The sequence below is a fragment of the Hyla sarda genome, chromosome 2, assembly GCF_029499605.1.
Source record: "Hyla sarda isolate aHylSar1 chromosome 2, aHylSar1.hap1, whole genome shotgun sequence".
NCBI lineage: Eukaryota > Metazoa > Chordata > Amphibia > Anura > Hylidae > Hyla > Hyla sarda.
The window spans coordinates 441,186,643-441,211,509 of record NC_079190.1 but is presented as its reverse complement, the minus strand read 5'-3'; the positions used below and the strand labels follow the sequence as shown (position 1 = coordinate 441,211,509).

Here is a 24,867-nt window from a genome sequence, read left to right as displayed (position 1 = left end):
AAGTAATTTACAAATATTTAACTTTCTGGCACCAGTTGATTTAAAAAAAGTTTTCCACCGGAGTACCCTTTTAAAAGAGATCTGCTGTGGTATATCACTTATCCCCTATCCTCAGGATAGCGCATAAGTGTTTGATTGTTAGGGGTCCGACCACTGAGGGACCCAGCACTGCCGCGGCTCTGTGTGGCTAGTGCTTGTGTCTTCAACCTCACTGAGGTCGACAGACATGCCCCCCTCCATTCAGCTCTATGGGAGAGGCAGGGATGTATGAAAGCTAGAGTACATGGAGGGGGGGGGGGGGGGGGGTCAGTTGCAGCATGACGCTTCCTCCTTCCGGGACCCTGTACAGGAGATCGCGAGGTGTCTGACTGATCCTGCGGATAGGGGATAAATTATATACCGCTGCAGATCTCCTTTAAGGTCCCTATACACTTTAAAAACAGCCTAGCACACTGACTTTAGCAGGAGTATGAAGGCCTACTAACTCTACAGGTGATGTTGATGGAGGGAAAGATCAGCCATGTTGGATTTCAACTACCCAACCCCACTGTTCTCAAAGAGATAAGCCAACAACAGAGGACTCTAGCAGTAGTTACTCCTCCTCTGTCCTTTTGGACCTCATAAACGTTCTGCTGTGCAGGACATTCATGCGTATGAGTAGATTTGGAGGGATAGCTGTTGGCTGAACAATTGTTTAGCTGAGAGCTATTCAAGGTGTATGGCCACTTTAAGATCATGTTCATAGGTTTGCAGGTTTGCAAAAAAAAGTGCTTAGGTGCACGTTCGACATTTCAAGTGGCCAGTGTAGGCAAAAAAACCTCTAAAGACAATGATCCCATGATAAATCTACCCTAAGGTCCCCATACACTTTAGTCAAAAGTCAGCTGAACATACCAATTTTGGCAGGACTTGCCAAATGTTTAGAGTCTATGGAGGCTTACGAACTCTAGCCGACAGATGATGTAGAGGGAGAGAAGAATAAGCCAAATAAGAATAAACAAAACTACTGTTCCCAAAGAGATAAGCCAACACCAGAGGAGTTACAGTGGGGATCTAAAGTTTGGGCACCCCAGGTAAAAATGTTTATTGATGTGCATAAAGAAGATGGAAAAACCTCCAAAGATTAGACATTCTTATAATATGTCTACAAAAGTTAGATTTTATTTCCATCATTTACACTTTCAAAATAACAGAAAACAAAAAAAATGGCATCTGCAAAAGTTTGGGCACCCTGCAGAATTTATAGCATGCACTGCCCCCTTTGTAAAACTGAGACCTGCTAGTGTCATGGATTGTTCTCAATCATCATCTGGGAAGACCAGGTGATGTCAATCTCAAAGGTTTTAAATGCCCAGACTTCTCTGACCTTGCCCCAACAATCAGCACCATGGGTTCTTCTAAGCAGTTGTCTAGAAATCTGAAAATAGTTGATGCTCACAAAGCTGGAGAAGGCTATAAGAAGATAGCAAAACGTTTTCAGATGTCAATATCCTCTGTTCGGAATGTAATTAAGAAGTGGCAGTCATCAGGAACAGTGGAAGTTAAAGCAAGATCTGGAAGACCAAGAAAAATATCAGACAGAACAGCTCGCAGGATTGTGAGAAAAACAATTCAAAACCCACGTTTGACTGCACAATCCCTCCAGAAAGATCTGGCTGACATTGGATTTGTGGTACACTATTCCACTATAAAGAGATACTTGTACAAATATGGTCTTCATGGAAGAGTCATCAGAAGAAAACTTCTATGTCCTCACCACAAAAATCAGCATTTGAACTTTGCAAATGAACATATAAACAAGCCTGATTCATTTTGGAAACAAGTTCTGTGGACCGATGAGGTTAAAATTGAACTTTTTGGCCGGAATGAGCAAAGGTACGTTTGGAGAAGAAGGGGAACAGAATTTAATGCTTTGGGGTTGTATTGCAGCCAGTGGCACAGGGAACATCTCACAAGTAGAAGGAAAAATGGATTCAATAAAATTTCAGCAAATTTTGGATGCTAACTTGATGCCATCTGTGAAAAAGCTGAAGTTAAAGAGAGGATGGCTTCTACAAATGGATAATGATCCTAAACACACCTCGAAATCAACAGGGGATTACATCAAGAGGCGTAAACTGAAGTTTTTGCCATGGCCTTCACAATCTCCTGACCTCAACATAATTGAAAATCTATGGATAAACCTTAAAAGAGGAGTGCTTGACAAACAGCCCAGAAATATCAAAGAACTGGAAGACTTTTGTAAGGAAGAATGGGCAAAGATACCTCAAACAAGAATTGAAAGACTCTTGGCTGGCTACAGAAAGCGTTTACAAGTTGTGATACTTGCCAAAGGGGTAAGTACAAGATATTAACTCTGCAGGGTGCCCAAACTTTTGCAGACGCCATTTTTTTGTTTTCTGTTATTTTGAAAGTGTAAATGATGAAAATAAAATCTAACTTTTGTTGACATATTAAAGGAATGTCTAACCTGTAATTTGATACCTTTTGGAGATTTTTCAATCTTTCCTTGGCTTCTTTATGCACATTAATACAAATTTTTACCTGGGGTGCCCAAACTTTTGATCCCCACTGTAAGCAGTAGCGTATTTCTCCTCTTTCGTTTTGGACCACATGAACGTTCATCTTAGGAAGGATATCTGTTAAAAGTGTATTGCAACTTTAAAATTACATTCACAAGGACAAAATTTGCTTGCTTTTTGAGACCTTTTGTGTTTCTTCCTTCAAAAACCACACTGTTGTCACTCAACCCGTTAAGGACACATGACGTACTGGAACGTCATGTGTCCGCTCCCGATCTATAACGCGAGGCCCGGCCGGGACACGTGGCTAATAGCGCGCAGCATTGATCGCGGTGCCGCGCGCTATTAACCCTTTAAAACTAAAGGGAAAGTGAAACCATGCCGGTTAGCTCAGTGGGCTGTTCGGGATAGCCGCGGCGAAATCGCGGCATCTTTAACAGCTTACAGGACAGCCGGAGGATCCCTACCTGCCTCCTCGCTGTCCGATTGCCGAATGACTGCTCAGTGCCTTAGATCCAGAATCATCGCTCACTGGTTTCCTATGAGAAACCAGTGATCAATGTAAGAGATCAGTGTGTGCAGTGTTATAGGTCGCTATGGAAGCTATAACACTGCAAAAAAAAGTGAAAAAAAAAAGTGAATAAAGATCATTTAACCCCTCCCCTATTAAAAGTTTGAATCACCCCCCTTTTCCCATAAAAAAAAAAAACACAGTGTAAATAAAAATATATGGTATCGCCGCGTGCGGAAATGTCCGAATTATAAAAATATATCATTAATTAAACCGCACGGTCAATGGCGTACGTGCAAAAAAATTCCAAAGTCCAAAATAGTGCATTTTTGGTCACTTTTTATATCATGAAAAAATGAATAAAAATCTATCAATAAGTCCTATCAATGCAAAAATGGTACCGTTAAAAACTTCAGATCACGTTGCAAAAAATGAGCCCTCATACCGCCCCATACGCGGAAAAATAAAAAAGTTATAGGGGATCAGAAGATGACAATTTATTATTAATTTATATTAATTTATATTAATTTTCCTTCATGAAGTTATGATTTTTTCCAGAAGTACGACAAAATCAAACCTATATAAGTAGGGTATCATTTTAATTGTATGGACCTACAGAATAAAGATGAGGTGTCCTTTTTACCTAAAAATTTACTACGTAGAAACGGAAGCCCCCAAAAGTCACAAAACAGTGTTTTTTTTTTTTTTCTTCAATTTTGTCTCACAATGATCTTTTTTTTCTGTTTCACCGTAGATTTTTGGGCAAAATGACTGACGTCATTACAAAATAGAATTGTTGGCGCAAAAATAAGCAATCATATGGATTTTTAGGTGCAAAATTGAAAGAGTTATGATTTTTTAAAGGCAAGGAGCAAAAAACGAAAATGCAAAAACGGAAAAAACCCCGGTCCTTAAGGGGTTAAAAACTACCTCCTATTGATGGGAGCCTCACAAAAACATGCATTTTCCTTGCATTCTTTTTTTCCACCTGGTGAGGTTCTGTCTCTAGTCAGAGCATTTTTTGCCATTGAAATCAAAGAGAGGGTTCAAACACCACTTGATCAATATTTGAAGATATTTTTGTTCAAGTGGGTGTGGTTACTTTAGGTATCCCTTCTGCTGTCATTAGACAGAGAGGAACTATTTGGTAACTCTCAACACCACCATGTATTACATAGTAATCGATTTCAATGGGCATAGTTTAGGAGTATATTACAGTAGTGGCTTTCTCCAGTGGTAACATATGATCGATGGGCGGCTGAAACTACTGCTATCAGCTGCTATCACATGAATTGTGAAAAACATATTACTAAACAAGTCAGCCTCTTATGAAAAAGAGTTGATTAATTTTCTGCACTACAAATAAACTATTTATTTAGGATGCACTGTACCTTATCTCCACGTGGTCGATAGTACAAAAAAGTAAATATAATATTAAATCCCAAGAAAAAAAGAAAGGACATTAAAAACATGTATTTGGCAAACTTGTTCCATTTCATCTGAAGAAGAGTTTGGAGAGGCTCTAAAGCCAATAGTTCATGACGATTCTAGAACGAAAAATAGAATTTAAATCACCACTATACATATACTGTAGATATACCCAGAATATTTGTACTAATATCTCGCTACAATATGATTGCATTTGGTTCCATAGCTACAAATGTTGTTAAAGACTCATAAAGCCAACCATTTGACTTTCCTTTCTCCACACTTACTCTAATGCGTGTATTGTAGACCACCAAGTCAAGTATTGAGTTTGGGGAAGAAGAATCCACATCTTTCAAGTCATACAGTAAAGAGGAAACAGGTCCATAGGCCCAGTCTGTGAACATTCTAGACAAGATTCTGTTTTCTTGTTCCTTTATTTCTCTGCTGAGAATATATGTAAGTATCTGAAAAAAGATACAAAGCAGGTACAATATATTTAAAGGGAACCTGTCATCAGATTTTATCATATATAACGCATATCAGCACGTTATAAATGGTAAAATCTTCCTCACCATCCCCGGGAGATGTTTATGCCCACAGTGATGGTGGGGATATGATGTTTGAAGGTGTCCCCCCGCCGGTCCCATAAGTAGTCCCCTTTGCAGGGAGCTATACTCGCCTAATCCCATCTTCTCCGGCTGTTCTCATGCCCCCTCAGACAGCCCGCATCAACGCTCTGCTCCCTAAACAGATAGAGCAGAGCGGTGGCACAATCCCTTTCAAATATCATACCCTTACCATCCCTGCTGGCAAAACCTAAAACAAAAAACAGAGGTGCTCCATGTGGAGTATCACACGTGCTGGAGTGGAAGGGATATCGGAGGGGGTATAGCTGGTCGCTTACCGACTCCGGTTGTGTACTGACATACACAACAACGGACAGCACGGAGTGAATATGGAAAGTTCCCGTCTGCAGCCTTCCTGGTATTTCTTAGAAAGCAAAGTCAAACTTCAGGGGTAGCTTGCGCAGTGAAACGCGTTGCATCTTGGTTAATAAAGAATTTTACCTCAAGTCACCGTACCTGCATTGTGTCTGTCCCGGTCAGCGCCACGCAAATTCCTGCTACCCCTGATCCCTGTTGGCAGGTACATATCCCGGGGATGGAGAGGAAGAAGATTTTACTATATATAATGTCTTGCCACATGTTATTTATAGTAAAATCTGATGACAGGTTCCCTTTAATAGGAAATGTGATAAATATATATATGTGGATTGGCCCTTAAAAGCTAAGACACTTGGGAAGTGATATAAAGTTTGTAGTTTGTTTTCTTAGTGAGATCAGACAGTAAATCTTACCTCCAATTTACCACTCTTTGCTGCTAGTTGCATTGGTGTGAGGCCTTCATTGTTTGTAACATTTTCTAAAAACTTATTTTTACAGTTGCGTATGATCCTATCATACATGTTTATTATGAATGTGTTGTGAGGTTTTGCATTCTCGGATACAGTAACAAGTGCGTGGAGCACAGTATTTCCAAAAGAGTCCTGGATGCTGACATTGGTCTCGTTTTTCTTCATGAGCATGTCAACTACGCCTGGCTGGTTGGTGCATGCCGCAAGAGCTAAAGGAGTTTCACCTAAAATTTCAAAATGTTGGTTATTCTGAACAGCTTACATTTGTGTATTTCCCTATTCATGTAAGCAGGAAATTGGTAAAATAGAGTAAGCCTACTCAGTGACAGAAAAAAACACATTACACACAAATGAATGGTTGAATATAATGCATAGGTTTGGTGCTAGAGGCTTTCAATCTGCGACTTCTTGGAAAAGGGGAAAATTATCTGCTTCATTGGAAACATATTTTGTGACAACATTAGTAGTGTAGTGTGTATTCGGTGGAGCTAAATGTGCATTAAATAAATATATAGGGAGAGATTTATCAAGACTGTTGTTTCTTGACAGTCTTAAAAGAGAACCTGTGATCAACCATCCCCCCAAAAATTTGATTTTAATATTATTTAATAGTTTATTGTTATAATGGGGGTGTGTATTATGCATACACATCCCTCAATGTACAACATTCACACCCCTGACTATATAATCGCGCCCATTATCTGATCACTCCCATTATTAAAATTAAGTCCTCACCCATCTGACTGATTTCCAGAATGGACAGACTAATTATAAACACTCATATCTCAGGGATGGAAGGACGTATAAAGAAACCGTGAAAAGATGTGTGATCAGGGCACCCTAATCTATTCAAAAGGAGTATCCCAGCCTGAAAAACGTATCCCCTAAGGATAGGCGTTAAATTTCAGATCACGGGGGGTCCGACCGCTGGGGCCCCCCGCAATCTCCTGTATGGGACCCCGGCAGCCCGCGGGAAGGGGGTGTGTTGACCACTGCACGAAGCGACGGCTGACACGCCCCCTCAATACAACACTATGGCAGAGCCGGAGCAGTGGTCAACACGCTCCCTTCCACAGGGCTGCCGGGGCCCTGTACAGGAGATCGCGGGTGGCCCAGCGGTCGGACCGCCAGCGATCTGAAACTTATCCCCTATCCTTAGGATAGGGGATACGTTTTTCAGGACTGGACTACTCCTTTAATGATAGTATATTCGGGCAGGATACTCGCCCGATTCTAGAATGATCAGAATACAGATTTGCCTAAAGTCACAACCTCCTGGATGAATTAACTGGTAGTCTAGTCTTGTATTAATGTGATGTAATCAACAACTTTAAGGGTGACCCCCCAAAGGGGTTAACCCTAAACTAGAAAGAAACCCCCCCTAAAATCTATAATACTTTATTGTTTCCATTTGAAAATATTGAATAATTCATTGAGTATTCAATATTTTTAAATGGTATGATAGTTTAAAAATTTGAGGGGGGGGGATTTCTAGTTTAGGGTTAACCCCTTTGGGGGGTCACCCCTAAAGTAGTTGATTATATGATTTTGCCCTGAGATCCTCTGGGATTTTTGTTGGTTAGTTTTATTAATGTGAATCACAGGATGTAATATTATGTTGTCCTATAGTATGTTTTCTTTACATAGCACCAACACAATATTCAGAATAGCACAAACATGGAACATTTTGGTGCTTTCCTGGTGCATAGGACAGGCCATCAGTATTAGGACTATGGGGTCATATTCCTGGCATCCTCACTGATCACTTGACTGATGAGACCACAGCATTCTAGCAAGTGCCACACCCCCTTCATTCTTTAAAGGACACAGCACCATACATTATATAGTGGATGATCCTGGTATTACAGCTCTCTGAAGCTCTGTCTCACTCAAGTAAATAGGACTAAATTGTTATATAATGCATAGTCACTACAAAATGTATGATGCTGTGCCTGATAAACAATGAAGTGGACACGGCACTTGTCAAAATGATGCAGCTCCCTCAGTCAGCTGATGGGTAGGGGTGCTGAGAGCAGAACCCCTTTGGCCTTTTGATGGCCTTTTCTAAGGTTAAAGGGGTATTCCAGGAAAAACATATATATATATATATATATATATATATATATATATATCAACTGGCTCCAGAAAGTTAAACAGATTTGTAAATTACTGTCACGATGCCGGCTGGCAGGTAGTGGATCCTCTGTGCCAGAGAGGGATTGGCGTGGACCGTGCTAGAGGATCGGTTCTAAGTCACTACTGGTTTTCACCAGAGCCCGCCGCAAAGCGGGATGGTCTTGCTGCGGCGGTAGTGACCAGGTCGTATCCCCTAGCAACGGCTCAACCTCTCTGGCTGCTGAAGATAGGCGCGGTACAAGGGAGTAGACAGAAGCAAGGTCGGACGTAGCAGAAGGTCGGGGCAGGCAGCAAGGATCGTAGTCAGGGGCAACGGCAGAAGGTCTGGAATCACAGGCAAGGAACACACAAGGAACGCTTTCACTGGCACTAGGGCAACAAGATCCGGCGAGGGAGTGAAGGGGAAGTGAGGTGATATAGGGAAGTGCACAGGTGTAAACACTAATTGGAACCACTGCACCAATCAGCGGTGCAGTGGCCCTTTAAATCGCAAAGACCCGGCGCGCGCGCGCCCTAGGGAGCGGGGCCGCGCGCGCCGGGACAGAACTGACGGGGAGCGAGTAAGGTACGGGAGCCGGGGTGCGCATCGCGAGCGGGCGCTACCCGCATCGCGAATCGCATCCCGGCCGGAGGTAGTAACGCAGCGCCCCGGGTCCGTGGAACCGACCGGGGCGCTGCAGTGAGGGAAGTGTAGCGAGCGCTCCGGGGAGGAGCGGGGACCCGGAGCGCTCGGCGTAACAGTACCCCCCCCCTTGGGTCTCCCCCTCTTCTTGGGGCCTGAGAACCTGAGGATCAGACTTTTGTCCAGGATATTGTCCTCAGGTTCCCAGGACCTCTCTTCTGGACCACAACCCTCCCAATCCACTAAAAAAAAAGTTCTTCCCCTGACCTTTTTAGAGGCCAAAATCTCTTTGACAGAGAAGATGTCCGAGGAGCCGGAAACAGGAGTGGGAGGAACAGATTTAGGAGAAAAACGGTTGAGGATGAGAGGTTTAAGAAGAGAGACGTGAAAGGCATTAGGGATACGAAGAGAAGGAGGAAGAAGAAGTTTGTAAGAGACAGGATTAATTTGACACAAAACTTTAAAAGGACCAAGATAGCGTGGTCCCAACTTATAGCTCGGGACACGGAAACGGACATATTTAGCGGAGAGCCATACCTTGTCTCCAGGGGAAAAAATGGGAGGAGCTCTTCTTTTCTTATCTGCGAATCTCTTCATGCGAGAAGAAGCCTGTAAGAGAGAATTTTGGGTCTCTTTCCATATGGTGGAAAGATCACGAGAAATTTCATCCACAGCGGGCAGACCAGAGGGCAAGGGGGTAGGGAGGGGGGGAAGAGGGTGACGGCCGTACACCACGAAAAACGGAGATTTGGAGGAAGATTCAGAGATTCTGAAATTATACGAGAATTCGGCCCAAGGTAGAAGATCTGCCCAGTCATCCTGGCGGGAGGAAACAAAATGTCGTAAATAGTCACCCAAGATCTGGTTAATTCTCTCTACTTGTCCATTGGATTGAGGATGGTATGCAGAAGAAAAATTTAATTTAATCTTGAGTTGTTTACAGAGAGCCCTCCAGAATTTAGACACAAATTGGACGCCTCTATCCGAGACGATCTGTGTAGGCAACCCGTGAAGACGAAAAATGTGTACAAAAAATTGTTTAGCCAACTGAGGCGCTGAAGGAAGACCAGGAAGAGGGATGAAATGTGCCATTTTGGAGAATCGATCAACGACCACCCAAATAACAGTGTTGCCATGGGATGGGGGTAAGTCAGTAATAAAATCCATACCAATCAGAGACCAAGGTTGTTCGGGGACAGGTAGAGGATGAAGAAAACCAGCGGGCTTCTGGCGAGGAGTCTTATCCCGGGCACAGATAGTGCAGGCTCGCACAAAGTCCACCACATCAGTCTCTAGAGTCGGCCACCAATAGAAGCGAGAGATGAGTTGCACAGATTTCTTGATGCCCGCATGACCTGCGAGATGGGAGGAGTGACCCCATTTGAGGATCCCAAGGCGTTGGCGTGGAGAAACAAAGGTCTTTCCTGGAGGAGTTTGCCTGATGGAGGCTGGAGAAGTGGAAATCAGGCAGTCAGGAGGAATGATGTGTTGAGGAGAGAGTTCAATTTCAGAGGCATCTGAGGAACGAGAGAGAGCATCGGCCCTAATGTTTTTATCAGCAGGCCGAAAGTGAATTTCAAAATTAAATCGGGCAAAGAACAGAGACCACCTGGCCTGACGAGGATTCAGCCGTTGGGCAGACTGGAGGTAGGAGAGGTTCTTGTGATCGGTGTAAATAATAACTGGAAATCTTGATCCCTCCAGCAGATGCCTCCATTCCTCAAGTGCTAATTTAATGGCTAGAAGCTCTCGATCCCCGATGGAGTAGTTCCTCTCCGCCGGAGAGAAGGTCCTGGAAAAAAAACCACAAGTAACAGCATGCCCGGAAGAGTTTTTTTGTAGAAGGACAGCTCCAGCTCCCACTGAGGAGGCATCAACCTCCAATAGGAAGGGTTTAGATGGGTCAGGTCTGGAGAGCACGGGAGCCGAAGAAAAGGCAGACTTGAGTCGTTTAAAGGCGTCTTCCGCTTGAGGAGGCCAAGACTTGGGATCGGCATTTTTTTTTGTTAAAGCCACAATAGGAGCCACAATGGTAGAAAAATGTGGAATAAATTGCCTGTAATAATTGGCGAACCCCAAAAAACGTTGGATGGCACGGAGTCCGGAGGGGCGTGGCCAATCTAAGACGGCAGAGAGTTTATCTGGGTCCATTTGTAGTCCCTGGCCAGAGACCAAGTATCCTAGAAAAGGAAGAGATTGGCATTCAAACAGACATTTCTCTATTTTGGCATAGAGTTGATTATCACGAAGTCTCTGAAGAACCATACGGACATGCTGGCGGTGTTCTTCAAGATTGGCAGAAAAAATCAGGATATCGTCCAGATATACAACAACACAGGAGTATAGTAGATCACGAAAAATTTCATTAACAAAGTCTTGGAAGACGGCAGGGGCGTTGCATAGACCAAAGGGCATGACCAGATACTCAAAGTGTCCATCTCTGGTGTTAAATGCCGTTTTCCATTCATCCCCCTCTCTGATGCGGATGAGATTATAAGCACCTCTTAAGTCCAGTTTGGTAAAAATATGGGCACCTTGGAGACGATCAAAGAGTTCAGAGATGAGGGGTAGGGGGTAGCGGTTCTTAACCGTGATTTTATTAAGACCGCGGTAGTCAATGCAAGGACGTAGAGAGCCATCTTTTTTGGACACAAAGAAAAATCCGGCTCCGGCAGGAGAGGAGGATTTACGGATAAAGCCCTTTTTTAAATTTTCTTGGACGTATTCAGACATGGCAAGAGTCTCTGGGACGGACAGAGGATAGATTCTGCCCCGGGGTGGAGTAGTGCCCGGGAGGAGGTCAATGGGACAATCATAAGGCCTGTGAGGAGGTAGAGTCTCAGCTTGTTTTTTGCAAAAAACGTCCGCAAAGTCCATATAGGCCTTAGGGAGACCGGTTACATGAGGAAGCACAGGGACACGGCAAGGTTTACTGGGAACCGGTTTTAAGCAGTCCTTGGAACAAGAGGGCCCCCAACTCTTGATCTCCCCAGTGGACCAATCCAGGATTGGGGAATGGAGTTGAAGCCAGGGAAGTCCAAGAAGGATTTCAGAAGTGCAATTGGGGAGGACCAACAGTTCAATCCTCTCGTGATGAGATCCGATGCACATTAGAAGGGGCTCCGTGCGGAAACGTATAGTACAGTCCAATCTTTCATTGTTTACACAATTGATGTAGAGGGGTCTGGCGAGACTGGTCACCGGGATGTTGAACCTGTTGACGAGAGAGGCTAAGATGAAATTTCCTGCAGATCCAGAGTCCAAGAAGGCCACAGCAGAGAAGGAGAAGGCAGAGGCAGACATCCGCACAGGCACAGTAAGACGTGGAGAAGCAGAGTAGACATCAAGGACTGTCTCACCTTTGTGCGGAGTCAGCGGACGTCTTTCCAGGCGGGGAGGACGGATAGGACAATCCTTCAGGAAGTGTTCGGTACTAGCACAGTACAGGCAGAGATTCTCCATGCGGCGTCGTGTCCTCTCTTGGGGTGTCAAGCGAGACCGGTCGACCTGCATAGCCTCCACGGCGGGAGGCACAGGAACAGATTGCAGGGGACCAGAGGAGAGAGGAGCCGGGGAGAAGAAACGCCTCGTGCGAACAGAGTCCATATCCTGGCGGAGCTCCTGACGCCGTTCGGAAAAACGCATGTCAATGCGAGTGGCAAGATGGATGAGTTCATGTAGGTTAGCAGGGATTTCTCGTGCGGCCAGAACATCTTTAATGTTGCTGGATAGGCCTTTTTTAAAGGTCGCGCAGAGTGCCTCATTATTCCAGGATAATTCTGAAGCAAGGGTACGGAACTGTACGGCATACTCGCCAACGGAAGAATTACCCTGGACCAGGTTCAACAGGGCAGTCTCAGCAGAAGAGGCTCGGGCAGGTTCCTCAAAGACACTTCGAATTTCCGAGAAGAAGGAGTGTACAGAGGCAGTGACGGGGTCATTGCGGTCCCAGAGCGGTGTGGCCCAAGCCAGGGCTTTTCCAGACAGCAGGCTGACTACGAAAGCCACCTTAGACCTTTCAGTGGGGAACTGGTCCGACATCATCTCCAAGTGTAATGAACATTGGGAAAGAAAGCCACGGCAAAACTTAGAGTCCCCATCAAATTTATCCGGCAAGGATAGTCGTATTCCAGAAGCGGCCACTCGCTGCGGAGGAGGTACAGGAGCTGGCGGAGGAGATGATTGCTGGAGCTGTGGTAGTAACTGTTGTAGCATAACAGTCAGTTGAGACAGCTGTTGGCCTTGTTGCGCAATCTGTTGTGACTGCTGGGCGACCACCGTGGTGAGGTCAGCGACAACTGGCAGAGGAACTTCAGCGGGATCCATGGCCGGATCTACTGTCACGATGCCGGCTGGCAGGTAGTGGATCCTCTGTGCCAGAGAGGGATTGGCGTGGACCGTGCTAGAGGATCGGTTCTAAGTCACTACTGGTTTTCACCAGAGCCCGCCGCAAAGCGGGATGGTCTTGCTGCGGCGGTAGTGACCAGGTCGTATCCCCTAGCAACGGCTCAACCTCTCTGGCTGCTGAAGATAGGCGCGGTACAAGGGAGTAGACAGAAGCAAGGTCGGACGTAGCAGAAGGTCGGGGCAGGCAGCAAGGATCGTAGTCAGGGGCAACGGCAGAAGGTCTGGAATCACAGGCAAGGAACACACAAGGAACGCTTTCACTGGCACTAGGGCAACAAGATCCGGCGAGGGAGTGAAGGGGAAGTGAGGTGATATAGGGAAGTGCACAGGTGTAAACACTAATTGGAACCACTGCACCAATCAGCGGTGCAGTGGCCCTTTAAATCGCAAAGACCCGGCGCGCGCGCGCCCTAGGGAGCGGGGCCGCGCGCGCCGGGACAGAACTGACGGGGAGCGAGTAAGGTACGGGAGCCGGGGTGCGCATCGCGAGCGGGCGCTACCCGCATCGCGAATCGCATCCCGGCCGGAGGTAGTAACGCAGCGCCCCGGGTCCGTGGAACCGACCGGGGCGCTGCAGTGAGGGAAGTGTAGCGAGCGCTCCGGGGAGGAGCGGGGACCCGGAGCGCTCGGCGTAACAATTACTTCTATTAAAAAATCTTAATCCTTTCAGTACTTATGAGCTTCTGAAGTTAAGGTTGTTCTTTTCTGTCTAAGTGCTCTCTGATGACACATGTCTCAGGAACCGCCCAGTTTAGAAGCAAATCCCCATAGCAAACCTCTTCTAAACTGGGCGGTTTCCAAGACACATGTCATCAGAGAACACTTAGACAGAAAAGAACAACCTTAACTTCAGAAGCTCATAAGTACTGAAAGATTAAGATTTTTTAATAGCAGTAATTTACAAATCTGTTTAACTTTCTGGAACCAGTTGATATATATATATATATATATATATATATATATATATATATATATATATATAAAAAGTTGTTTCCTGGATAACCCCTTTAAGGCATAAATATTGAGTTTTGGAAAATTCTTTTACAATGCGTTTACACATTGTGGACACGCTGCCACATTTGAACATATCTGTTTGTTTGGTCCACTAAGAGAAATGATTCTGATAGCCCACCCTCTCCTTTTATTCATATCAAAACCATGTGTTTGGCTCCAAAGTTGGAATTAAATTAAGATATCTTCTGCAGGACCTTCGAGATCCATTATTGTGTTAAAGCCTGATCCCATTGGAGGATGCTCTAGTAACTTGGTGTACCAGCTCAATCTTGCATTTATGTGGTTAATAGGAGAATACCCAATGTATGTGTACCAGTCTTTTGGATTTTAACAGTGATTTTAAAGGTACACTGTAGCTTTGTAAATGTAAATAACTCTTGGTCTTATAGAATTACTAGCAATTTAGATGAATGCATATGTTTTTACTTACCAAAATAAAATCCATTATTTTTGCACTTTGGATTAAAGAACAGGCCTTGCGCACGTACATTCACTTTAGAACCTTCTTTAAGGAGATACTTAACAATTTCATTCTGACGTCTTTCGATAGCAATGTGCAAAGCAGTTTGACCTAGATGACAAGAGTATAAATTGCTCAAAATAACTAACATACATGTGACAATTAGTGTTGCTCGCGAATATTCGCAATGCAAATTTTATTCGCGAATATTCGCGAATATAGCACTATATATTCGTAATTACGAATATTGTTTTTTTTTTTTTTTTTTTTTTTTTTTTTCACACAGTGCACATCACATTGATCATCCCTCCCTGCTTCCAGCTTGTGTGGTGTAAAGAAGGCTCTAATACTACTGTGTGAGACTGGTGTGCGAATTTTTAGCATATGAGAAAATTTGCATATGCTAATTTTCTCATATGCGAATTTTCACTTATGCTAATTTTTGTATATGCTAATTTTCGCATGTGTTAATTTTCGCATACCCGAATTTTCGCATATGCGAAGATAAAACGAGAATATTACGAATATGCGAATTTAGCGAATATATGACGAATATTCGTCCATATATTCGCGAATATTCGCGAATTCGAATATGGCCTATGCCGCTCAACACTAGTGACAATGTGGCAATCCTAGAAAATATTGTACAGTATCTCACACAACTCTTACATACATTTATGTAAATATTTTATTCTCTTTTCATGTAACAAGACTGAAGAAATAACACTCTGCTATAATGTAAAGTAGTGAGCGCACAGCCTGTATAACAGTGTTTAATGTTCTGTCCCTTCAAAATAACTCATCACACAGCCCCCATTTATGTCTAAACCTTGGCAACAAAAGTGAGCACATCCCTAAGTGGAAATGTCCAAACTGGTCCCAATTAGCCATTTTCACATTGTCATGTGACTCGTTAGTGTAACAATGTCTCAGGTGTGAATGGGGAGCAGGTGTCTTTGGTGTTATGGTTCTCGCACTCTCTAATACTTGTCACTGGAAGTTCGACATTGCACCTCATGGCAAAGAATTCTCTGAGGATCTGAAAAATAGAATTTTATCTCTACATAAAGACATGGCCTAGGCCACACAAAGATTACCATGACCCTGAAACTGAGCTGTAGTACAGTGGGCAAGACCGTACAGCGATTTCACAAGACAGGTTCTACCCAGAACATCCCTCGTAATGGTTGAACAAAGAACTTGAGTGCACATGCTCTGCGTCATATCCAGAGGTTGTCTTTGGGAAATAGACTGTCAGCAGTGCTACAGAAGCGGTTGAAGGGGTGAGGGGTCAGCATGGCAGTGCTCAGATCTTATACCGCAGACTGCATAAAATTGGTCTGCATGGCTGTCGTCCGAGAAGGAAGCCTCTTTTTAAAATGAAGCACAAGAAAGCCCACAAGAAAGTTTGCTAAAGACAAGCAGAGTAAGTAAATGGATTACTGAAACCATGACCTGTTGTCTTATGAGACCAAGATAAACTTATTTGTTTCAGATGATGTCAAGCTTGTCTAACAGCAACTAGGTAAGGAGTACATAGCGTGTCTTGCCTACGGTCAAGCATGGTGGTGGGAGTGTCATGGTCTGTGGCTGTGTAAGTGCTGCTGGCACTGGGGAGCTACAGTTCATTGAGGGAACCATGAATGCCAACATGTACTGTGATATACTGAAGAAGAGCATGATCCCCTTCCTTTAAAGACAGGGCCTCAGTGCAGTATTCCAACATAATAACTACCCCAAAGACACCTCCAAGACTACCACTGCCTTGCTTAAGAATGTTAGGGTGATGGACTGGTCAAGCATTTTTCCAGACCTAAATCCTATTGAGTATCTGTGGAGAATCCTCAAAGGAAAGGTTGAGGAGCGCAAGGTCTCTAACATCCACCAGCTCTATGATGTTGTCACGGAGGAGAGGAAGAGGACTCCTATGGCAACCTGTGAAGCTCTGGTGAACTCAATGCCTAAGAGGCTTAGCGCAGTGCTGAAAAAAAAATGGTCCCCGCCAAATAATGACACTTTGGACCCAATTTGTACATTCCCACTTAGCGGTATGTTCACTTTTGTTGCCAAGGTTTAGACATTATTGGCTGTGATGAGTTATTTTGAGGGAACACAACATTAAAAACTGTTATACAGGCTGTGCACTCACTACTTTACATTGTAGCAGAATTTAATTTCTTTAACCCCTAACGACTACGAAGAAGCTGAGCGCGCTTCGTATCTGCTGGGTCCTGGTTGCTATCAGCAACCAGAACGTGTTGCTTATACCGGACATCGCCAATCGGGCTGATGTCCGTTATTAACCCTTTAGATGCCGCAATCAAAGTTGATCGGGAGAAATCACGGGTGTTTAGCTCAGCGGAGCTGTTCGGGACCGTCACAGTGAAATCGCGGCATCCCAAACAGCTGAGAGGACAACGGGAGGTGCCTTACCTCGGTCCACGCTGCCTGATCGGTGTTTGATTGCTCCAAGCCAGAGATTTAGGCTTGAGCAATCGAGCGCAGATTACACTGATTAGTGCTATTCTATGGCATAGCATTGAACAGTGTATGCAATCAAAGGATTGCAAGTAATAGTCCCCTATGGGGGCTAAAAAAAAAAAAAAGAATAAATGTGATTTAACCCCTTCCTAAATAAAAGTTTGAATCACCCCCTTTTCCCATTTAAAAATAAAAAATTTGTAAATAAAAATAAACATATGTGGTATCACTGCGTGCATAAATGGCCGAACTATAAAAATATAATGTTGTGCGTATTTTTGGTCCCTTTGTATACCCTAAACATTTTTTTTTAAAGTGATCAAAACAATCATGTTGCTGATAAAAACCTCAGATCACGGTGCAATAAATTTGCCCTCATACCGCCCCGTATACAGAAAAATAAGAAATTTATAGGGGTCAGAAGAGGACAAATACTAATTTTGGTGCATGTAGTTATAATTTTTTTAAGTAGTAAAATAAAGAAAAACATATATAAATTGGGTATTGTTGTAACCATATGGACCGACAGAATAAATATATGGTGTTATTTTTACAGAAAAGTGCACTCCGTAGAATCGGAAGCCCCCAAAATTTACAAAATGGCGTTTTTTTTTCAATTTTGCCCCACTAATATATTTTTTTCTGAGTTCGCCATAATTTTCGTGGTGAAATGATTGATGTCACTACAAAGTACAATTGGTGATGCAAAAAATAAGCCCTCATGTGAGTCTGTAGGTGCACAATTGAAAGCATTATGATTTTTAGAAGGTGATGAGGAAAAAAACAAAGTTCAAAAATGGAAAAACCTGTGGTCCTTGAGGGGTTAATGTTTTCAATATGCAAAAATGTGAAAGGTGTACTCACTTATATAAGATACTGTATATCCTATTATTTTTATTAAAGTGTAGGATCTATATGAAAGAAGTGTATCTATATGAAAGTACCCAAGGCCAATATAACAAATGTATGGGGAATGGGGGCAGTCCAGTTTGCTTTAAACAACACAAGTGGGAATGATAAGTTGGTTAGTGACTCCCTTCTAACTTCATTAGTCCAATAGATGCTATCGGAACAGCAGCATGCATGTTTGACATTTGCTGATTCAGATGTGGGAAACAGGATGGCTGGCTGTCCCAGTGGTAAAGTTCCTCAGCAGTCAAACACTTCTTAAAGGGAACCTGTCATCACCTTCAGGGTACGTTCACAATCGCGGAATTCCGCGCAGTGAACATTACCATTAGCATGAATGGGTTTCTGCGAGACCCGTTCACACTGAGGAATTTCAGCGGCGGACAATTCTGCGACTGAAATTGTTCTGCACAGAGAATGAACATGTTCATTCTTTGTGTGGAATTCCGTGAGCACTGCATAGCCGTCAATGGTGATGGAACAGTGTCGCGGGGATCGACTGCAGGCGGCGGCTGCCAGGCTGGATCTCCGCTCGCTGAGTCATCAACCAGTCCCCAGTGACTTCTATCTGCCCCTCTGGCCTAAGTATGGTTGAGGCTGATAAGTGGCCTGTCATTTAAGGGACTCACTAGAGGGCAGTTAACAGACTGGCACTCTGTGGCACGCACAGCATATGTCAATTTTAGTCATGAATAAACATATCTACTGATTTTATTTACCTCTGTAATTCTCCTCTGTATATTCAGCATTGATAAATCTGTCCAGAAAACCGTGTCTCCTGGTAAATGATAGCAGAATGTGCACTATCTCTGGAGTCTTATCGTTTATGTTCAGCAGTGCCTTCATCAGGCAGGTTTTGCCAGTGTCCTGTGATGTCAGTCTGTACATGAGAAAGTCTAAAATGGAACATATCATATTATTTTCTGCATACGGTTGTATGGATTAGGTTGTTTACACTTTGCAATATTTATTAGAACGAAATAAGGAACTTTTGTTGGCTAATTTACTTTTTTTTCTAGAATATAAAAACATTGCTTTATTAAACTGTAATATAGGCTCTGATTTACTAAGAGTGGAGTTTAGTTTTCTTTGTGTTTTTTTTTTCCCCACAACAGATATTTTTCCACGGTATTTACGAATGTTTCCCTACGTTTTGCACTTTCCCTACATTTTTTTTTTTTACAACAACTGCTCTTAGCTGTGGGGTTTTCCAGAGTTTAAATCCACCACATTTTCTGTGGAAACATTAGTAAATATGTTGGGATTTTTTGAAAATGTTGGGATCACGCCCCTGTTTCATGCCTCTTTTTCGGGTTTTATAAGTTAAATAGAGAGTTTTTTTTTTTTTTTTTTTGGCGCAGATTCTGGCGCAGACACAACTTGTGTCAAAATGCGACACAATTTGATGCACAACCCGACAATAGTAAATCAGGGCCATAGTATTGAATTTGGCTGCAAAATGTAGTGGACAAACCCTTGCCAAATGGGGAGGGGTGGGGGGCTGAGGGATTAAAGGATTAAAATAACCTTTTGTGTCTCTGAATCCCAAAGTCTGTTGAAGATTAGAAAAAAGGTGCAGACAAAACGGACACGGCTGTTGCTTCTAGTAAGTGTTCTGTGTGTCTCCTACTGCAGTATTCACTGATTACACTGCCCAGTACTGCTCTAGAATTGCTTGATAATGTTCTCCAATGTCTGCTAATTCTACTTCTAAGGGTGTGATATTGAGTTATAGGGGAGCAGGATCTCCTCTGTATTTTTTTTTTTTTTTTGTATATAGAAGACTTCATAGCAAGTAGTCTCTGCCTATATGGAGTCTGCAGTGGAGAAAATATGCTGATAAATACAGAATATAAGTCACATCATGGCTTGAAATAGGGCTTTCTCTCATGCACATAAGCAGGATAGCTTATTCTAATGACAGTTACTGCTTGAACTGTTTCTGGCAGCATCTATTGGAGTAAAAACAGCATTGAGATATATATACAGTCATGGCCGTAAATGTTGGCACCCCTGAAATTTTTCTAGAAAATGAAGTATTTCTCACAGAAAAGGATTGCAGTAACACATGTTTTGCTATACACATGTTTGTTCCCTTTGTGTGTATTGGAACTAAACCAAAAAAGGGAGGGAAAAAAGCAAATTAGACATAATGTCACACCAAACTCCAAAAATGGGCTGGACAAAATTTTGGCACCCTTTAAAATAAGATTGTTTCCAGCATGTGATGCTCCTTTAAACTGACCTGGGGCAAGTAAAAGATTTGGGCAATATAAAAATCATACCTGAAAGCAGATAAAAAGGAGAGAAGTTCACTTAGTCTTTGCATTGTGTGTGTGTGTGTGTGTGCCACACTAAGCATGGACAACATAAAGAGGAGAAGAGAACTGTCTGAGGACTTGACAACCAAAATTGTGGAAAAATATCAACAATCTCAAGGTTACAAGTCCATCTCCAGAGATCTCGATTTTCCTTTGTCCACAATCTCGATTTTCCTTTGTGCGCAACATTGTCAAGAAGTTTGCAACTCATGGCACTGTAGCTAATCTCCCTGGGCATGGACGGAAGAGAAAAAAATTGATGTCAACGCAGGATAGTCTGGATGGTGGATAAGCAGCCCCAAACAAGTTCCATAGATATTCAAGCTGTCCTGCAGGCTCAGGGAGCATCAGTGTTAGTGCAAACTATCCGTCAACATTTAGATGAAATGAAATGCTATGGCAGGAGACCCAGGAGGACCCCACTGCTGACACAGAGACATAAAGAAACAAGACTACATTTTGCCAAAGTGAAGTTGAGTAAACCAAAATCCTTCTGGGAAAATGTATTGTGGACAGATGAGACCAAGATTGAGCTTTTTGGTGAAGCACATCATTCTACTGTTTACCGAAAATGGAATGAGGCCTACACAGTACCTACAGTGAAATATGGTGAAGGTTCAATTATGTTTTGAGATTGTTTTGCTGCCTCTGACACTTGGTGCCTTGAATGTGAATCATGAAATCTTAGGATTACCAACGGATTTTGGGTCGCACTGTACAGCCCAGTGTCAGAAAGCTGGGTTTGAGTCCAAATCAAAATCCCATTGAACACCTGTGGAGAGATCTTAAAATTGCTGTTGGGAAAAGGCGACCTTCCAATTAGAGAGACCTGGAGCAGTTTGTAAAAGAAGAGTGGTCCAACATTCCAGCTGAGAGGTGTAAGAAGCTTATTGATGGTTATAGGAAGTGACTGATTTCAGTTATTTTTTCCAAATGGTGTGCAACCAAATATTAAGTTAAGGGTGCCAATAATTTTGTCCAGACCATTTTTGGAGTTTGGTGTGACATTATGTCCAATTGGCTTTTTTTCCTTCATTTTTTTTGGTTTGGTTCCAATACAAACACATGTGTATAACAAAACATGTGTTACTGCAATCCTTTTCTTTGAAAAATACTTCATTTTCTTGAAAAATTTCAGGGGTGCCAACATTTACGGCCATGACTGTATATATATGTATAATTCTTTGTGCCATCTACCAGCACCATTTTCATTTTTTAAGTCTAAGGCTCCTTTCACACTACCTCTACTGCCCGTCAGTAGCGGCTCTGTTGGAAGATAGTGGGAGAAAAGATTGTGCTTGGGACGTCTTTTTCTCCCGCTATCTCCGACAGAATAACGGAGTGCAATAATGGACGTTAGAGAATCCCATTCAAGTGAATGGGACCTCTTGCCTGTTATGCCTACTGTTAGGCTCCATTACAATAACAGACATTAATGGCGGTCAATGGGGAAAAAAAAGCCCTTAACGTCCATTTGTAACAGAAATGAACAGTATGAAAGTAGCCTAAGGGCCCATGCACACAGCGTGATTTTTGCCCGGAGAAATTTCAGCCAGAGTTTCCAGGACAGAAGCCTCCCATTGTTTTTAATAGGATTCTGCTGCATTGTGCACACTGCAGAATTTTTGCTGAAGAAATTTCAATGTTGTGCATGTCCACACCGCAGCTTTATTCTACCCATGCCTGCCACACATGGAATCTTTGCTTGGAATTTCTTTGGCAGATATTTCATAATGTGCATGGTTCCTAAAAGGTCGACTTGTGTTTATTAGTCTTAAGAGCTTTGACTAACCGGATTTAGCAGAGAATGTTAATTAGCCAACTACTAAATCTGGTTGTCTAAGAGGAGGGGGAAATCCCACAACATTTTTTTGTGCAGCCATTTTGTTAAAGGTCCCCACTCATCACTACTTCCTCCTGGTTTCTGGGGACCCCCGCAAGAACTTCTCCAGCCAACCACTGGCCGCAGCGGTGTCACTAGGAACCAGGAAGTAGCGGTGATGATCGAGGACTTGGAGCGTTGATATGCCAGCTGTGAGGGCTCTGGATAAGTGAGTGTAACTTCTTTTTTATGTTTATACCCCCCTACAGCCAAAAGTATTTTTTTCAATCCAGACAACCCCTTTAAGATAATATTCAGAACAGAAATTGTTGTATTACCTTGCACAAACTGATGTGGAAATTGAGAAGACTGTTCCTCGATTTCTCCCAATAGTCTTTCTAGTGACACTATGTCTCCTTGGGTAACAGCCTTCAAAATAAGGTTCTTCTCATTTTGTGTTTTATGAATTTCATTGTATGCAGGTTTACTGTAATGTTTACAAAATACTTTCTAAATAATATTTACAAATGTAACTAATTTACTTTGGGATATGTATTGTATTATTAAATACAAACCATAAAAAATAAATCATACAGTTATTATACTGTGGTATCCAGTAGAAGAAATTCTGCTAGATAATCTCACACCATGAATGACAGAAGTCTAAGCAGAGATGTACAAATTATAAGACCATTCTAAGTAAAAACAAACAAACAGTAGGATACATGGGAAGATTATTTTAGCTTTCGGAAAGCCACCTGCACCTTTTTTGCCAACACGGGACTTCAAAGGGATCAGATCTGATCTGGTGTTGTCTGTGCCCTGACGCACATTTCTATGGACTCTTTCAAATCAGCCAAAGAGAGGCAGAAAATGAGCATTGATCATATTTATAGCGAACAGTGGGTGTCAGTGTTATATTCAGGGGTAAAGTAGATGAGGATCTGCTGACAAAGTGAGGATCCAGTGCTGTCTGGGCATCAGAATCTGCAGAGGAAAGATGTAGCTTGAAGAAGCAATGACGGTCTGGACCAGATGAAGAAGAATAAGTCACTGATATCATTGTGTATTTTGCCTAAGTCCCATCAGTACTGTAGTACCTTAGTCTACAGTTATGATTGGTGAAACAACAACTCCCAACATCCTCTTACTACTGCTTAGAACAAACTAGGAGCTATAATTTCACATGGAAAAACTTATTTTTCACTTTCCCCTCACTTGGCACTTGGCACTAAGTTTCCACATTTCACTACATCACAGGCGTCCATCACTCCTAATAGGAAATATCCTAATAGGCTATAAAAAAAATCGATTTCCTAAACCAGACAGCCCTGACTTTTTAAATTTTACATGTGATTTGGCTTTAACTTGTTTATAACATTTAACATCACCAGTGCTTAAACAGTGGTTACTTGGTGTTGTGTGGGTCCAGCAGGCTGGTGTTTTCTGACGGGGAATCAACGCCATCACATTTGTTGTTGTCACTAGGAAAAACAAACACAAAGATCATTTATAGGGATAAATCGTTTATTTACCTGCTCATTATTTTATCAGTGAAATAATGATGTATTTATTATTATACTATGATATAATATTATAGATTAGCAGCAAAATTCCCAGCATCTACTGGGAGGGTGTACAAAAGGGGGAAATTACTGGGTTTAAAATCTTAACTTGGGACTCCTCTAGGGTCTTCATGGCTACTGACCTACCCCTCGTCAAGTATCTTCATAGTCTGAACATAACAGGCATTAACCTCTCACCAACCAAAGAGTTAACTGGAAGAGGGGGAAGAGGAACTTTACAGCAGTGCATTTGTTGCATTAAAGGGGTACTCTGCTCCTAGACATCCTATCCTCTACCCAAAGGACAGGGGATAAGATATCTGATCGCGGGGTCCCACCAATGGGAACCCCCATGATCTCTCCTACAGCACCCCTTGTCATCTGGTGCACGGAGCGAGCTTCGCTCTGTGCCTGATGACTGGCGATGCAGTGGCCGGAGGATTGGAACGTCCCACCCCGCCCATCAATGCAAGTCTATGGGAGGGGGTGTGACGGCCTTCACGTGCCCTCCCATAGACTTGCATTGAGGGGGACTTAAATAGGATACATCTGGGATCCGGTAGTTTACCTGAGAATAAAATAGTGCATGCTGGCTGATGGATGTCACGATGCCGGCTGGCAGGAGGTGGATCCTCTGTGCCAGAGAGGGATAGCGAGGACCGTGCTAGTGGACCGGTTCTAAGACACTACAGGTTTTCACCAGAGCCCGCCGCAAAGCGGGATGGTCTTGCTGCGGCGGTAGTGACCAGGTCGTATCCACTAGCAACGGCTCACCTCTCTGGCTGCTGAAGAAAGGCGAGGTACAAGGGAGTAGGCAGAAGCAAAGTCGGACGTAGCAGAAGGTCGGGGGCAGGCGGCAAGGTTCGTAGTCAGGGGAGATAGCAAAGTTCTGGTACACAGGGTATAAACACACAAAAACGCTTTCACTAGGCTCTAGGGCAACAAGATCCGGCAAGGAAGTGCAAGGGAGTAGACTAGATATAGCCAGGAAACAGATGGGAACCAATTAAGCTAATTGGGCCAGGCACCAATCATTGGTGCACTGGCCCTTTAAGTCTCAGGGAGCTGGCGCGCGCGCGCCCTAGAGAGCGGAGCCGCGCGCGCCAGCACATGACCGCAGGAGACGGGAACGGGTAAGTGACCTGGGATGCGATTCGCGAGCGGGCGCGTCCCGCTGTGCGAATCGCATCCCCAACGGCCATGACAGGGCAGCGCTCCCGGTCAGCGCTGACCGGGGAGCTGCAGGGAGAAAGGC

At 43.3% G+C, this 24,867-nt stretch overlaps 2 protein-coding genes across 5 annotated transcripts in view; one reads left to right on the top strand and one right to left on the bottom strand.

Annotated features, from left to right (window-relative positions):
• Positions 1–24,867, top strand: part of ASPA (aspartoacylase) — a 174,586-nt gene that overhangs the window by 64,688 nt on the left and 85,031 nt on the right. The window contains exon 3 of one of the 4 annotated variants that reach the window (XM_056559266.1): positions 4,768–4,917. The exons of the other annotated variants lie outside the window; for them this stretch is intronic. The gene's annotated coding sequence lies outside the window, so the exon portion shown is untranslated. The remainder of the gene's footprint in view (positions 1–4,767; positions 4,918–24,867) is intronic. 4 annotated transcript variants of the gene reach the window in all.
• Positions 1–24,867, bottom strand: part of LOC130357494 (transient receptor potential cation channel subfamily V member 3-like) — a 74,610-nt gene that overhangs the window by 27,343 nt on the left and 22,400 nt on the right. Inside the window, exons 3-9 of the mRNA XM_056560193.1 lie at positions 23,460–23,531; positions 22,386–22,534; positions 18,624–18,800; positions 14,485–14,625; positions 5,819–6,099; positions 4,749–4,925; positions 4,425–4,580 (exon numbers count right to left, since the gene is read on the bottom strand). Of these exons, the coding sequence (XP_056416168.1) occupies positions 4,425–4,580; positions 4,749–4,925; positions 5,819–6,099; positions 14,485–14,625; positions 18,624–18,800; positions 22,386–22,534; positions 23,460–23,531 (1,153 nt within the window). The remainder of the gene's footprint in view (positions 1–4,424; positions 4,581–4,748; positions 4,926–5,818; positions 6,100–14,484; positions 14,626–18,623; positions 18,801–22,385; positions 22,535–23,459; positions 23,532–24,867) is intronic.